At 33.1% G+C, this 16,919-nt stretch overlaps 1 protein-coding gene across 2 annotated transcripts in view; it reads right to left on the bottom strand.

Moving 5' to 3' along the window:
- GABRG1 (gamma-aminobutyric acid type A receptor subunit gamma1) overlaps positions 1 to 16,919 on the bottom strand; it is a 92,982-nt gene that overhangs the window by 11,791 nt on the left and 64,272 nt on the right. For both annotated transcript variants that reach the window (XM_045166296.1, XM_006056285.4), the window contains exons 4-8: positions 12,332 to 12,552; positions 11,408 to 11,490; positions 8,672 to 8,809; positions 8,397 to 8,549; positions 4,061 to 4,272 (exon numbers count right to left, since the gene is read on the bottom strand). In XM_045166296.1, the coding sequence (XP_045022231.1) occupies positions 4,061 to 4,272; positions 8,397 to 8,549; positions 8,672 to 8,809; positions 11,408 to 11,490; positions 12,332 to 12,552 (807 nt within the window). The remainder of the gene's footprint in view (positions 1 to 4,060; positions 4,273 to 8,396; positions 8,550 to 8,671; positions 8,810 to 11,407; positions 11,491 to 12,331; positions 12,553 to 16,919) is intronic.

Here is a 16,919-nt window from a genome sequence, read left to right as displayed (position 1 = left end):
TAACTTTCCTTCCAAGGAGTAAGCATCTTTTAATTTCATGGCTGCATTCACCATCTGCAGTGATTTGGGAGCCCCAAAAAATATACACAATGGTTACAAAGTATCAATTATCTGGCGCTCAGCTTTCTTTATAGTCCAACTCTCCCATCCATACATGACTACTGGAGAAACCATAGCATTGACTTGGGTTCATGTACTGTTGAAGCCTGGCTTGGAAAATTTTGAGCATTAGTTTGCTAGCAAGTGAGATGAGTGCAATCATGCAGTAGTTTGAACATTCTTTGGCATTGCCCTTCTTTCGGATTGGAATGAAAACTGACCTTTTCCAGTCTTGTGGCCACTGCTGAGTTTTCCAAACTTGCTGGCATATTGAGTGCAGCACTTTCACAGCATCATCTTTTAGGATTTGAAATAGCTCAACTGGAATTCCATCACCTCCCATAGCTTTGTTCGTAGTGATGCTTCCCAAAGCCCATTTGACTTCACATTCTAGGATGTCTGGCTCTAGATGTGTGATCACACCATCATGGTTATCTGGGTCTTGAAGATCTTTTTTGTATAATTCTTCTGTGTATTCTTGTCACCTCTTCTTAATATCTTCTTCTTCTGTTAGGTACATGCCATTTCTGTCCTTTATTGAGCCCATCTTTGCATGAATGTTCCCTTGGTATCTCTAATTTTCTTGAAGGGATCTCTAGTCTTTCCCATTCTATTGTTTTTCTCTATTTCTTTGCATTGATCATTAAGAAAGGCTTTCTAATCTCTCCTTGCTATTCTCTGGGACTCTGCATTCAAATGGGTATATCTTTCCTTTTCTCCTTTTCCTTTAGTGTCTCTTCTTTTCTCAGCTATGGTAATAAAGACCCAGTCAAAATGGCACTGACATTCACAATAAAAGATAAATAAGAAAGAAATAAAGAAATACAGATGTAAGAAAATGGTAGAAGGATGAAAAGAATGATGAAAAGATAGAAGGAAGGAAGGTGGGGGATGGAGTAAGAGAAACAGAGAAGAGGTCCATTGTATAATATCACATGGAGAATAAGGTAGAAAGCATTTTTATTAACTTATACTTTTCTTAGAGAGGTCATTGAAGCTAAAAATCTATTGTGTTCAAGTATCATCTCTTTCTCCTGGAGGAGGGCATGGCAACCGACTCCAGTATTCTTGCCTGAAGAGTCCATGGACAGAGGAGCCTGGATGGCTACAGTCCATAGCGTTGCAAAGAGTTGGACACAACTGAAGCAACTTAGTACTAATGCATGCATCATCTCTTCCTAAGTAAAATAAATTGAACTTTTCAGGAATTCTCAGCTAAGCAGTCAAAGAGATCTCAAGAATGGCCTTGAGTATCATTTAAATAGACACGTTGACCTTTCAATGACTCTAGGCAAGATCTTTGGTCCTGGCCCATTGCCATAAATAATTTGGTGAAGGAAAGGAAATGCTTGGTTTTAAACTATTCACAATTTGGGGCCTTATAAAATAAAGTAGAGTGTTGGCAGAACAGAGACATAGAGAATGAGAAAGGAAGATAAACTCACAAACTATTGAAACAGGTGTAAAGGCAATGTGCTGCAAGATTTCTGGGTCTAGGCTTGCCTTTGATTCTCCTGGCTGGAACAGAAGAAAAACACAGGTTCCACAAAGCCCTTAAATAGAACATTTTGAGACAACAGCAAACAGAGCTATCTATTCTTCATAGAAGTGTGTTCTGATTTACCTGATTAGTGAGACCATATGGTTGAACACTGAACTGGGCAGGGAGTCAGCTTTGATTAGTGATCCAGTTTTTCACTTAAAGTGTCATTTAGTATTGAAAGAGCTAATGAAGCATGTAACTGAACAGAAAGAAGATACTATAGAATTTTATTTTAGATAGGTCTAAATGTATTTCTTCTCTAGGTAGTCAATTACATGTTTAACTTTTTGATATTTATAATTTAATGCTTTTAAGCACTCATTTATTTTTTATTCCCTACTTTTTCAGCTTTAGTATTTGGCTTCTAGGGCTTGGTAATATATTATAAATATTCAACATATAGATAATTTTTTTCTTAAATAACTGTTCTAGAACAATACCTAGAACCTGGGTGTCCTTGATAAACATTTGATGAATGAACAATTATATGAACATCATAATTTTAAAGCTTGCACTCCAGTGTTTCAGCTTCCTGAGTGAGGCATCTGGTAAGGTGACTGAGAGCACATGACCTGGAGTCAAACTGATAATGTGTAGTCCTACAATAGCCTTAGACTATATTAGTATCTATATCACATATTCTTAGAATGAAATTCTAGAATCCTTGTGAGACTGTACATTGGTATCCTATAATGTCAATTATTTTTATTTTAAACATTTTCATTCACAATGTTCAGAAATAAAATTGTCAAGGTAGTAATTGAGCATAGCTGTGGATGAGTAAATGATGAAATGGAAAATCCAGAGAGGATTCTTGGCTTGGATTAAAGGAAGAAAGTAGAAAACCTGTGTTTTTCTTTACTTAAAAAAATAGCAAATGGGTATTAAACTTGAAGTCATTGCCTCCTGATGCTTTGTCCATTCAGAGACCATAGTAAATCTTATTAAAAAGCTAAAATGACATCAATTTGAGAGAATCACAGGCTAATTTTACCACGTAAATTCTGAAACATGGACCACCAACAATGTGTTCTCCTTCCTTGGAATATTGTGGAAATTTGGAAGCAAATACATAAGGCTTTGGTCCTTGGAGTACAACATAATATAATTTTAAAGCGTGGCAAAATTATATAAACAAACTGATGAAAAATGAGGGACAGGAGAAAAAGCATTATATCCTAGAACTTACAAATTTAATACATAACCTGAAAAATCCCATGCTTCATTATGTATCTGCTATGGTAAGTTTGGGCTTCCCAGGTGTTGCAAGTGGTAAAGAACCCATTCACCAAAGCATGAGACACAGAGACTTGGGTTCAATCCCTGGGTCAGGAAGATACCCTGGAGGAAGATTCCCCAGTCCAGTGTTCTTGCCTGGAGAATCCTATGGACAGAGGAGCCTGGCTGGCTACAGTCCATACGGTTGCAAAGGGGCAGACACCACTGAAGCAACTTAGCACACAAGCATGCATGGTAAGTTTACAAGCTTGCCACTCATGCATAACTGTTTTATATACTTTTCAAGTATATTGCTATTATGGAACAAATCTGCTTGGAGAACATTTAGTGAAATTAGCAATGAAGTGTCTTATTTTTCAGAATCTTTTAAAAACAGACAACATAAAGGAAGGGTTACAAGCTTGACCTCTGGCACCAAAAAAGACCCGGGTTTGAGTCTTGGATTCTTCACTTTCTAAGGCTGTCTTTGTGCAAAGTATTTATTAGGTGCCTATGAGCATAAATGAAATCATGCATGTAAAATAGAGGAGTTCCTGTCACACTCAGTAAAAGTATTACTTTAAGGTTGTTATAATGCCATTATAAAAAGAAATTATAGTTAGTCATCCAATACTTAATTATTTTAGAGTCAGTAGAATTAATTCTAATTAACAAACTTAATGTTTTATAAGTTAAGGTAGACATATGCTTACGAAGGGGGAGTGAGAGAGTACAACTGTATCTGTACAAAAGCCAAACAGATATCTTTTCTCTGACATAGAAAGCTGTGTTTTTCAAACACAGTTGAATACCACCATTAAAGAGGGATATTAATCTCTAAAAATTAGGTTTGTGGGACAACCATATTAGAAATTAAAGTCCTGTCACAAAAATAGATTAAAAGAGAGAGTTTAAATGAGGAGTTTTCTAGGGCAAAGAATTTACTGCTTGTGGAAAACTTCACAGCATAATAACCATTCTTTGCAGAGGTGATTCAAAAGTAATTTCTAGGGAAAAAATATAAGTATACTTCTGCTAGTAGGAAATATTAGGTACTCAGTTTCATTTTAGTATTTTTTATCTTTTGTCAGAGTACTTCTAGCATCTATATCAATCTAAGAAAATATAACAAGAGAACTCAAAAGAGTATCTCCAACAGTAAGTTGTTGTTTATAGAGATAATTTTTTTTTTTCACATACCGAGGTCTTGATTTTTGGCTTTTTTTCTCTAGTAGTCTTAACTTTTTTGTTGCTGGTAAAATAATGCAAGGTGCCATACTCCATCAAAGCTGCAAAAACAAAAATGAAACAAACAGAAACAAAGAGATCCATCGCAGTCACATAAGAAACCTTAGGTAAGGACTTCCTGGCAATGGTACTCAGAGTAGTCATAGTCAGCACTGTGGTGATACCTGTGGAGGGAGGGAAGAAAAATAGATGATGAAAATGATCTTAGGCCATTTTTGTTCTTCCATTTGATATGGCAATATTGTTTGCATAAATAAAAAATAGAAACAAAAGAATATGATTATTCATGATTTACAGGGGAAAAAAATCTGGTAACCATAGCTACATTGTGTTCAGTGTGTTCTTATATGACTTTTAATCATGTAAATTCTCTGGACTGAAAGTAGATAACTCCCCATACCTGTCCTTGCCTTCTTCCAGAATAATAGACTATCCAATTTTTATCTGGCCTGTGCCTGCCAGGAGGTACACATTTCCTGTGCCTGCCTGGAAGTAAAGCCAGTGTCCTTTAGCTATGTGTGGTCACAGGCTGAAATGTAGCCAAGAAGAATCAAGTCAAGGGTGTAAACAAGGACCAAAAGATGACCTTAGACATTAGAGAGATAGGAAATGCCCTTCTTGTCCTCTTTCTCGATTGATTTCTGCTGGAATATGATGGCCAGACCATCAGAAGCCACGTTAGACCCCTGTTTAATTTAATCTACAGTGATTTAAGGTTTCCTGTCACACAGAGTTAAAATTAATCCAAACTGCCATAACATTTTTATAACGTACTAAAACTATTTTTTTAGTCTCACTAAAGAATACAGGCAAAATGATACCAAGTGACTATTTTTAAAAGACAAGAGTAAGTCATATTTTGAAGAAGTCAACATATAAAATGAGGATGTCCCCCTGGACCGAAGCCCTGTGTATGGATCCCTGAGGCTGTCTATTTCTCTTTATCCGTGGCCTTCTTGTGTTCTTAGCACTGCTCATTTTAGCCCCCCTTACTGATGCACATGCTCTACCTCCTCTTATCTAAACCACCTTACTTCTCATTCTTTGTCTCATGAAACAGAGCACCATTAGTGGAATTGTTTTCTCTCTAAGAAGTACTAAATATAATGCCAGATGAATCTTAATTTGGCCAGTTATTTACACACTGGTAATATCTGGGTTGAAAAAAAAATAGCACCTCTTTTGTATGATGAAGTTAATAGCCAACTTTTTCCTTCATGTCTACATTAAAACACACCTTAATAATTTCTTTCATATGCCCATCGTTTTATTTTTGTCATCACTTAGGATTGAAAAAAATTAAGGATGATACAGTTATGATGGATTGGAAGTCATAGAGACAAGTTAAGTTCAAATTCTGACACTCCCACCTATTAATTCTGTGACCTCAGGGAAGATTCTTAACTCATCTGTGTCCCTCAGATAAAAAATTGACACAGAAATGTAATACATTATGTTTAATATATTTATAAAAAGTGTATTTACTTCACTTGGGTTTAAAGTAGATGTAAAATCTTTCTTCCCTTCTAATACTAGATTTTAAATCTATAATTTCCCCCTCTAAGCAAGGCTTTAGCTGCATTTTACAAATGTTTATATGCTAATTTCTTACTGAAATTCAGTTTGAAATGTTTTCTAATTTCCCTTATTTAACCCGGGGGTTATCTAAAAGATCATTTTAAAAAATTTCAAATAAATGAGGCCATTATTAACCTATAAAAAGTTTTATTAATTTTTCATTTACTTTCATTTTGCTCAGAAAATATATTCTGGAAAATTTTAGGCTTTTGAATGTTGTTGATACCTTGGTTAATGTTTTGTATGCATTTGAACCTGTATATTCTGTAGTTAGGTACAGTGTTTTATAAATATCAATCAGGTAAAGTAGGTTGATAATTTCATTTAAATTATATACATCTTAATTGATTTTTCCATGTAGCTATTCTGTAAATGAAAAAGAAAGGGTATTAAAATGTCCAATTATTATTGTAGATTTTTTATATTTCTCTCATTATTCCTGACAGTTTTGCTTCAATTATTTTTAACCCAAAATTATAATTAAAGGATTTTCATATAGTAAGTGTGAAATAATCTCAGTGACTACCACTCTTCTCTCTTCCTTGCTGAGTGCACTATTTTTTGTAATTTATTAAATCATAACATTCCTATGGTCAAAGGTAGATTTCCCAACGTATCCCTTGCTTCCATTATTATGTCTCATTCCAAGTAGATTGATTTCATTGTCAGTGATGAAATTAAATTTCACTTGACTAAAATACTATTACATATCTATTTCATGAAGTAAGGAAAACTATAGCAGAACTTAGCTTCTAGATATTTACCTATTTTATTTAGTATTTATTATCACAGAGTTTAGCTTAAAAATAATATGGTGGATTTCCTATTAAAATATCTCTGAGTTCATGAAATTAAGAAAACATTTAGAATACCAGATATCCAACAGAGACTTCATTAGGTCTCTGCCACCTCCTCAGAGAGGACTAATCTAACTCCACAAGATAACATAGCAAATGAGTATCTACCCACATACCTTGTCATTCTCTAGCCATTTACTTTGATTTTCTTTATAGCTGTTATTACTCACTGACATTTTATTATATGCTTTATACATGTGTACATCACATTTATACCCCACTAAAACATAAATTTTTCCTGTTTTAACATGAACATTAGCACTTTATAACATATGTTCACTGTTAACATTGCAGCACCTAGAACACTACGTATTTCACATAAAGCAGTTGAAAAATTTTGCTAAAATGCAATGTTGAATAAATATGCATGTATGGATATATAATTTTTAAAATATTCTTGCTCCTCCAACTACATAGGATCCACAATTTTAAGAGATATTTTCTAAGTAGATTTGACTATGGCTTATGTTTATAGTTGATACGGTAACATTATAAAATATGAATTCATGTAAAAATACAATTCCACAATTGTCTATTCTTTTTGACATTATGGCATAGGCTTTTGGCTTTGTAGAAACCTAAAGGTATAAAAAATCCATCCAAATTATTTTTGGGAAAATATGAAAATAATGTTTAAAAACAACATACAATATTTATTATACTCAGTTGTTGTTTAGTTGCTAAGTCATGTCCCAACTCTTTGTGATCCTGTGGACTATAGCCCAACAGGATCCTCTGTCCATGAGATTTTCCAGGCAAGAATACTCAGAGAAGCATACAAAAAGAATCTAAAGTAATTTATTTGCCTTGTAACATAAAATAATTTGAAATAATTACAGAAACAACATTCAGATATGAATGCATTGTCCCCAGCTGTATCTATACCTCTCTTTAGACCCTCTGGGAGTTGCAGTTCCAAGTACAGAACTAGGTACTTCCTGTTTTATCTTGCTACTTTTATGTGATTTGAATTTTACAATTTTTGTTACTATTTACTAAATGGAGTTATTTATTTACCAGCTGCAATAGAACCACAGGAAAACCTCTCTATTTTTGAAAATAGAAACTGTCCCAACTTTTTTGTTTTTAAGACACAATTATCAGTAGTGAGATTCATGCACTATACTGATATGGGGAAGTAATCAATTAATCAGTAATTTATCTTTGTATATCTATATAAGAGTTTAGGTTATCATTTTCTTTTAAACAAAATGTATAGTAATTAGGGACATTTTCTTATGCCTTACTACTGATTACACTGATTATTGCAACAGATTGCCAAAGAAAGAAAGGAAAAGTTTCTTTTATCAAGTACTAAATACAAATTACCCTTTTAATCAATGTTATTATATAGGCAACTCTCAAAAGTTCACAGAATAATAACACATTTTATAGATAACAGAAGCCCAGAAACTTCTTGTCCCTGTCCTTTGGAACAGTTGAATATTCATTAGTACCATTGTAAGAGCAGGGGATTTCAAAGCCTTCTAAATACACGCTAGTCAATAAATACTGCCTATTAGTGATTCAGCTAAAAAATAAAGTCTTGATGAAAAGTATTGACAATACTGACCACATTTAAGATGCATGGATTATGTATGATTTTCATGCATTAATTCTTATTTAGCTTTTATGCTTCCCTTGACCTCTATTAAAAACAATTCTGAGATTTCCATCTCTTTACAATTCTATTTCCTACTTGTTTACATATATTCACTTCAACATCACACTGCACTAGAGTATCTGTCCATTTTTGTCTGACTGTAGTTAGAGGAATATTTCTAATATATTAAATTATAAACTTTTAGCACATTAAAAGTTGTATGACACTATAGCATAATATTACATCATACCCAATGATGTTCTTGCAGGTACTGCATCTTTATTGATCCAAAAAGATACCCAAGAAAGTACAACTGTCAGAATACATGGAATGTACGTCTGAATAGTGAAATATCCCATTCGTCTACTCAGGTCAAAGAAAATTGTCATGATAATATAGTCCCCTGGAAGGAAAAAAAATATTTTGGATATAAAATACAAATAAGTATAGTATTTCAAGCCATAGATTTAAATACAAATGCCACTTGATGCTAGCATTAGTCATTGATTTGTGTTCCTTTCTTACCAGAGATTGTATGAGAGATTTCAGTTGTGTTCCGTAATCCTACAAATGCAAACTGATATAATCTCCAGTATTTAGGATCAGCCACTTCTACAGAAGGCTTTTTCCACTTATACTCAATTTCATTTTTAGGGTATCCATCTAGGTAAAAATTAAAATTAAAAATATATACATTAGCAGATACAAATCTGTTACTGTTGCAATACCAACATTATCAAAAGACAAATGTTTGGAAATTCTTTCTCATTTTTATATGTTGATATAGAAAAATACTGCATAAAATTGGTGAGTATAGTATAAAGAATAATCCTAATGATTAAATAATGATAGTCCATGCTAATTACATTTAAATCAAGAAATAAAATCTTGCTAGCATTTAAGAAAAACCATGCATCCACTCCAATAAAGTTATTCCCCGTTCAACCAGAGGTAACCACTGACCTGATTTATGTGATAATCCTCCCCTTATGATTTTGGCTGTATATATTTTTGATAAGCAGTTCTGAAAAATATAGTTTAGGTTCTTTTTGAACTCTGCTTGATTTTTGCCATGCTGGATGTATTATTTTATATCTTATTTATTATAATATAATGTTTATAATCATCATTCATGCTATTTTATGTAGCAGCAGTAAATTTTTTTCTGTTGTAAAGATGTGCCAAAATTTATTCATCCATTTTACTGTGTCCACACTTGTAATCTTTCCTGTCGGCTATTACTAACACTGCAGTTTACAATATTATTGTACATGTCTCACAAAATACATATATGTAAATGTCTCTCTGGTATAAATACTTAGACATGAAATAGCTGGGTTGGGGATTACATATACTTCCCACTTTATGAGATAGTGTCAATCTCTTTTCCATAGAGAATATATTAACCTCATCTCTCACCAGGCAGAGTTTGAAAATGCATGTTGATCCATGTTCTCATTAAAGTTTATGTGGACAGGCTTCTTTATTTTCACTGCAGAGTGTTTTTTTTTTTTTTTTTTCCTGAATACGAATGAAATCTAGAACAAATTTCACGTGCTTATTAGATTTTTGAGTTTGTTCTTTGGATCATTGCTTATTCAATTGCCCATTATTTTACTGGTTTTTTTTTTTTCCTATCTTTTCTTGGTCTGAATTCTCATATATATTTTGGATACTAGACCTTTGTTAGTTATCTGTGTTGAAAACATCTACCTTCTCTATAGCTGTCTAGAATGGAAGCGCATTCTTTTAAAAAATATATGCTTTTATTTTTGCTACATGTCCTAGAAATACACAAGGTATTTTGGACCAAGTTAAGGAAATTTGGGAAAATCCATGTTGGGTGGGCTTGTGATTAAATCCTCTCAAGGAGTTAATTCACTCAGGTATGCTGATTTAGACCTTAGTCAAATAAGACAGTGAGGTAGTTACTTAACCACTCTAAATTTCATGATTTTGAGTCTTAAAATGGGAACTATAATGACATCTTCTAAATATATTTGTTGTGAGATATTAGATGGATAAGGCTTAATTCTCTATTGGACTCATATAGAGTGTGTGGAAAAAAAGATGGTTATAATTATTATGTTGATGTTAGTGACACCCAATTGCACTAACAGGGATAGAATATTCCCAGTAAAGACAATCAAAGCTAAAGAGATACTACACCAAGAATTTAGGCATGATACCTAGAGGAGAATACAGTATATCTTCAAATATTCCTGTATTAGCTACTCCTTGAATGTTCCTATTAATCAAGTCTTTGTTGTTAATTGACTGTTTTATTCATTGAAAGGTCATTGCTAGAAAATCAAAGTAGTGAGACATGAGATTATGAATTAAAAAGGGCATTTTAGTGAGATGAAAATTTTAAAAAGTCAAGAAAATCCTTAATAAAGGGCAACAAGAGATACATGGGAATATTTAAAGTGAAGAAGCAGGATAAAGACTTATGAATACTTATAATCTACTGTAAATAAATTCTAGAAAATATCTTTAAAAATCAATTTTAAAATAGGAAAATAGAATTATATCATTCATAGACATAGGCAATATCATTTTTAAAGGCATTTTATGTGTTTTAAAGACTTGCTCAATTATATATTATGTAGAAAAATATTTTTATAAAAACATATGTGAGAATAAATGTTAATAAATATTAAATAAAACTGATATTGGTATAGAAAGATTATAGCTATTTCCTTGCAACAAATATTCAGTTTGTGTACCTAAATTATTTCTCTCTAGAAATTTATCTTTGTTTCATTCATTCTTTTGAATGAAATAAACTTATTTCTTCCTTGACTTTTCCAACTCATTAAAGTCTTCTTAAATATTTGCTATTTATGTGGTAAAATTCTTCACCAGACCAATTAAATATAATTTCAAATACAGTGTAATAAACTTAAATCTGGCCTCCTAGAAGATGAATAAAATTTCAATCAACTTTTTATTCATGGCAGTGTTAGAATATTTGAATACAAATCTATCTTCAGTAGTCCTTTAGTTAATCAAAATAGGAAAAGGATACAGATAGAACGAATATTTTTAAATAATAAGATATATATATTCAATATGCATTTATTATCACTTTTGAAAGTAAGAAATAAATGTTATTTATAAATTTAAGACAGTTAAACATAATTTAAACTTCTGATAATTGTATAAATCATGGTTTATCTCACATCATTTTACATTTTTCAATAAAAAGGGTCATAGACTATAAAGTTCTATGAAAATATCAAGCATTTTATCACTTACAACTTGAAAATTCCAATGGACATGAATGTTCATCCATAGGAAAGTTATGAAGCTGAAGATAACATTCTGCATTAATTGTCAGTCTATTTAGATGGAAAAACAAATATTAAATAATGAGACATAATTTCAGGCATTAAAAATATTTTCTTTAATTTTAAAACATAATTTTGTCCTACAATAATGGACTGTGATACAATATAAAATAATATTAATTCTGAAGTCTCAAATCTTAAGTATTATAACATTCAAAAATGATTAATAAAATTCTGACATTTTTCTCTCCAGCCAACTAACTTGCCTCAATTAGCCCAAGTGTGGTTTCTGTGTTTGTGATTAAAATTTTATACTTCAGAATCTCAACAAACACACAGGCGTACATACACAGGCAGATTAATAGAGTGTATTCAGTTAAGTATGGTAATTTTTTTTCTTTGGATCATAAACACCTTTCCATTAAAAGGATGATTTATAATGAGTCAATATGTTCAAGACAATGAATTAAATAAACCTGAATCTTACCTATCAACCCTCATTCAATCCTGTTAGGGATGTTTTACTACACCACTGAAAATCAAAGTATTTTAAAGTGTTATAGCAGGGTGGACTCCTAAAGAAAATCTTTGTCAATCGTTTGCCTTATAGGTTTAAAAATATAGTGTTTATGCCATAGCCTTTTCTGCTTCAAAACAGGGAAATCGAGGAGTTTTTCCTCTTTGCTTTCAGTCCTATTCACATACTGGTAACGCCAAGCTTAAACAAGTGTTTCCACAATATTTCACCTTTTTAAATTTTAGTGTATAAAAGAAGCTTCATATTTATTACTTTGCAACTTTGAAAAAGGGAAATTTATGCGCTTCAAATATTGATATGGAAACTAAATTAGAGCAACTACAAGTTTTTTTTTTTTTTTTTAAACAGTAATACCTTAGAGTATATAGAACTCGTCCATCATTCCATATTCGAAGAAGACGATTAGGAGTTGTTATCCAATGAGCATCAGATTTTCTTGAGTTTCTGAAGAAAGTGTCAGGAATCCAAATTTTCCCAACCATATTACTGTTAAGCATGAGCACTTTCATGGTACTATTGAATTTTAGACGACTATCAAACCAGGTTTGGGCAAAAATTATATCTACTGTGTATTCCTAAAAGATAAAAAGAGAGTAATGATTCATGATAGTAAAGCTTCTATTTTAGACATTCTCTTCAGAAGTTTGAATTTTTATATTTTAAAATTTCTGTAAGTAAATAGCACTTGAACTCAATCTTTTCATAGAAAAGTGTATGCCATTATCTTAACCTTTCTTTTCCATTGTTAACATGAGTCATGTAAAACAAAATCCAAGATTTCTAGCAATAACTGCTGTCCAGTGTCGCTTCACACACTTTCTGTAAATTGTATTCAACATTTTATAATATGGTTACTAATATAAAGGTCAATCACTTTCATGTTAACAACTATATAAAAATTTTGTGATATTTATGAGTGATTAAGTCACACAAAAAGGCACAAACTAAAATATCAAAATTCAAGCACTCACCAAATTCTCTAACAGCCATCAGATTATCCTTTGTCTAGAAAACTAATTTCAGTCATTTAGATTCAAATGTTTTAAAGCAAACAGACTCTCTCTCTCTCTCTCTCTTTCACACACACACACACACAGAAATTCCATTAAACACTTATAATATGCTAAGTATTGTGTTGAGTTCTGCAAGTATCAAAAATTGAGAGAGAGAGATAAATAGAGTTTTGCATGTATCAGGGCTTCCCTGATAGCCCAGTTGGTAAAGAATCCACCTGCAATGCAGGAGACCCTGGTTCAATTCCTGGGTCAGGAAGATCTGCTGGAGAAGGGATAGACTACCCACTCCAGTATTCTTGGGTTTTCCTTGTGGCTCAGCTGGTAAAGAATCCACCTGCAATGGGGGAGACATGGGTTCTGATCCCTGGGTTGGGAAGATCCCCTGGAGAAGGGAAAAGCTTCTCACTCCAGTATTTGGCCTGGAGAATTCCATGGATTGTATAGTCCATGGGGTTGCAAAGTCAGACACAACTAAGTGACTTTCACTTCCAAGTATCATGTCATTAAATCCTTACTACAGCCCTATGAAATAAGTACTACTATAATATTTATTTTCAGGAATGTTTATTAATAGAGACTGGAGAAGGCAATGGCACCCCACTCCAGTACTCTTGCTTGGAAAATCCCATGGACGGAGGAGCCTGTTGGGCTGCAGTCCATGGGGTCGCTAAGAGTCTGACACGACTGAGTGACTTCACTTTCACTTTTCACTTTCATGGGTGGAGAAGGAACTGGCAACCCACTCCATTGTTCTTGCCAGGAGAATACCAGGGACAGGGGAGCCTGGTGGGCTGCCGTCTATGGGGTAGCACAGAGTTGGACACAACTGAAGCAACTTAGCATTAATAGAGACATAAAATAATTCTCCCTACAACACAGAGTAGATGGTATGAAAACTGAGGCATTGTTAAGTTGAATCCCAAATCCACATACATAGCAATCACGTATAATGGTCATCATAGTGAGGCCTGATGGGTGCCATAATTAGAGAAAAGCCTCTGTTCATAATCAGAAAGACTATAAATAGGAAATTGCATGGTTATGAGAGAATTCTTAGAAGTAGGTACTTAGGTATAACCTACCTTTGTATCCTGACAGTTATGCCTACCATATTATAAAAGTAAAACTAATACAGTGTTTGAGGTTTAAAAATAAAATAAAATTTAAAAAAATAAAATAAAATAAAGAAAAAAATAATAATTTGATAAAATTAATGAATAAGAATGCATAACCAATGCTACTGAGAAAGGAAAATAAGTGTATGTATGTGTGAAACTTTGGTGTTAGAAGGTTAGGAAAAGAATAAACTGAAAAGTATGAAGTTTTATATGAGTCATTTGAGGTGGGAGAGATTACTTGCTCACTCTTGATGTAATGCTAGCTCTTGTCCAAACTTACCCAGAAAGAAATATTTAATATAATAAATAGAAGTATGATTGAGAGTTTGACTAATGAAATAAAAATCTTTAAATGGTAGAGAGAACTGAACAGCAGAAACTGCTTAAGATAAAGTAAGAGGCTAACATACCCCACCAGGATTATGGATTAGCAAAGATACAACATTGGTTGGTAGAGGAAACCTTAAGCTACTTAGTAGGTATATTGGCTGCAGTATTCCTAACGAATAGGACATTAAAAATGACACTTGAGAACTAGCTTGTATAGGGCTGGGAAACACCCAGCAAACAGTTGTGGATCCTGCTTTTCAGCTGGCAGTTCTTTCTTTAGCAGACCCGTTTGTAACTGTGCTAATCACTGTTGGATGAGTTATGACTTCCAAAGGGTCAAATTTCCTCAAGCAGAGATTTTTGGGAAAATGGGAAGATTTTTTTCTGCTCACAATTCCCTCAATCTAGGTTCAAGAAGAGAAAGATACAGAGCATGTGTCTTGATAATCCATCCTTCCTAAACTTTGTGCAGAGGTTAATACTTCCAAGCTGTTTTAAATTACTAATCCTTAATAAATGCTTCACTGAGATAAGAAGTTATTCAAGCCTGTGCCATTTTATACATAATTGAAAAATCCCATTTTATTTGCTCATTTGTATTAGGGTAGTTTCAAGAAAATGATCAAACCCTGTTCTTGTACTTCATGTTCCTATTTACAGGTTATAATTATCTACATAATAACTAAGCAAAAGAAACATGAAAAGGAACTTCCAGTCACTCAGAACAACAAGGAGAATAGCTTCTAGGATAAACATTTCAAGATGAGGAGCAGTGCATTTAGCATTTCAGATCATATGTACATTGTGAAACTTTGCCTCCTTGCAGTTAGCCCAGAAAATAGCATTAGTGGGTAAAGGTGAAGAAGTGAGCCATCTTGACTTCTAACTAAATCAATCAAACCATAATTGATGAAAGTGAGTGTCATGCCCTTTTCCCACTTCACTGTCAGCTTGCAATTATGTGCTGTGTCTAAAACTTAAATGCACAGGTTAACTCAGTATCTTTTTTTAGTAATGAAATTAACATCACACAAAATGCAGACCTAAATAATTAACTTAGGTGCATAATTACATCATGAAATTGGGTTGATTCTCATCTGATCCTAGGAACCTGGCATTGATCTCTCCCTAAGCTATTGATTCACATGGCCAAAACAGTAAAATAGATCAGTGGTTAGCAGTGAATCAGATACTAAGGCTATAAACGTAGAGAAAAGGTACAAGTGTAGCTAATCACCAGCACAAATAGCTTTAGCGATGCAAGTTCATAGGATTCTTCCCACTTTGCTCAATTATTATAAAAGCACCAACTTCTTGATACTGTCACAAGATAAGAAAAAGACTCGGTATTCCTTTCTTCAAATGAAAAAGAAAAAAAGGTTTTGTCAGATACTTAAATCATTGAAGTCAGTCATCAATACACTGACGGATAATATGACATAAATCCTCCATTCAGTTACCAACTGGGTTCTATTTTTATGTCTGTAAATTTAGATTGCCAAAAGTACATAATGCCATGTACATTCATCAAATAACTTTTTAACAAATATTTTTCAGTGTTCAAGTTACTTCTATATTGTTCTCAGTTTACAAAGATGAATGTGAAGTTTTTCCGTTATGTATATTTACATAATAAAATTGGAAATTAATACTACTTAGGAGAGACAGAATTAAAGAGAAATAAAAACAAAAGAGATTATTTTCAGCTAGGAGAAATTAATAAAGACTTCATGATGGAAATTTTATTTAATCTGAATTGACTTTTAAACAGTTGCAGACTAACATTAGAGATTTTTGTCTCTAAAACAAAAGTTAATTATGCTGTCCAAGTTCAATTACTAACACAAACATAGAATCAGAGAATTTCTGGCGTATCAGTATGCTTCTAGAATAGCACTCTTCGCAGTATCATTGGAAGTGCTGGCTTCCAGCGTTTACTTATCACAAAATAGAGTTCTCTATGCAGATAAAACCAAAGCCTGTTGCAGGACTTGCACAACTTCTCCTAGAGAGATTTGTCATGATTTCTGTTATAGCAAAATGTTAAAAGTGGAGACTTTTAACAAGGTTTATCTACTTCAGATTTTATTTAAACTGATGTGAGTTAAAATCCATTGCCCATCGGAAACCTAAGGCTTTCATACATTATTTAAAAGCCTTTGGACTAAAAAAAAAATATATATATATATATATATATATATATATAAATAACACAACTAAGGAATAGGACATTCTCTTTAACTGTATGCTGCTGCTACTGCTGCTAAGTTGCTTCAGTCATGTCCAACTCTGTGCGACCCCACAGACGGAAGCCCACCAGGCTCCCCTGCCCCTGGGATTCTCCAGGCAAGAACACTAGAGTGGGTTGCCATTTCCTTCTCCAATGCATGAAAGTGAAAAGTGAAAAGGAAGTCACTCAGTCGTGTCCGACTCTTAGTGACCCCATGAACTACAGCCAACCAGGCTCCTCCATCCATG

This window comes from Bubalus bubalis, chromosome 7 (assembly GCF_019923935.1).
Source record: "Bubalus bubalis isolate 160015118507 breed Murrah chromosome 7, NDDB_SH_1, whole genome shotgun sequence".
Lineage (NCBI taxonomy): Eukaryota > Metazoa > Chordata > Mammalia > Artiodactyla > Bovidae > Bubalus > Bubalus bubalis.
This window is presented reverse-complemented; position numbering and strand designations above follow the sequence as displayed.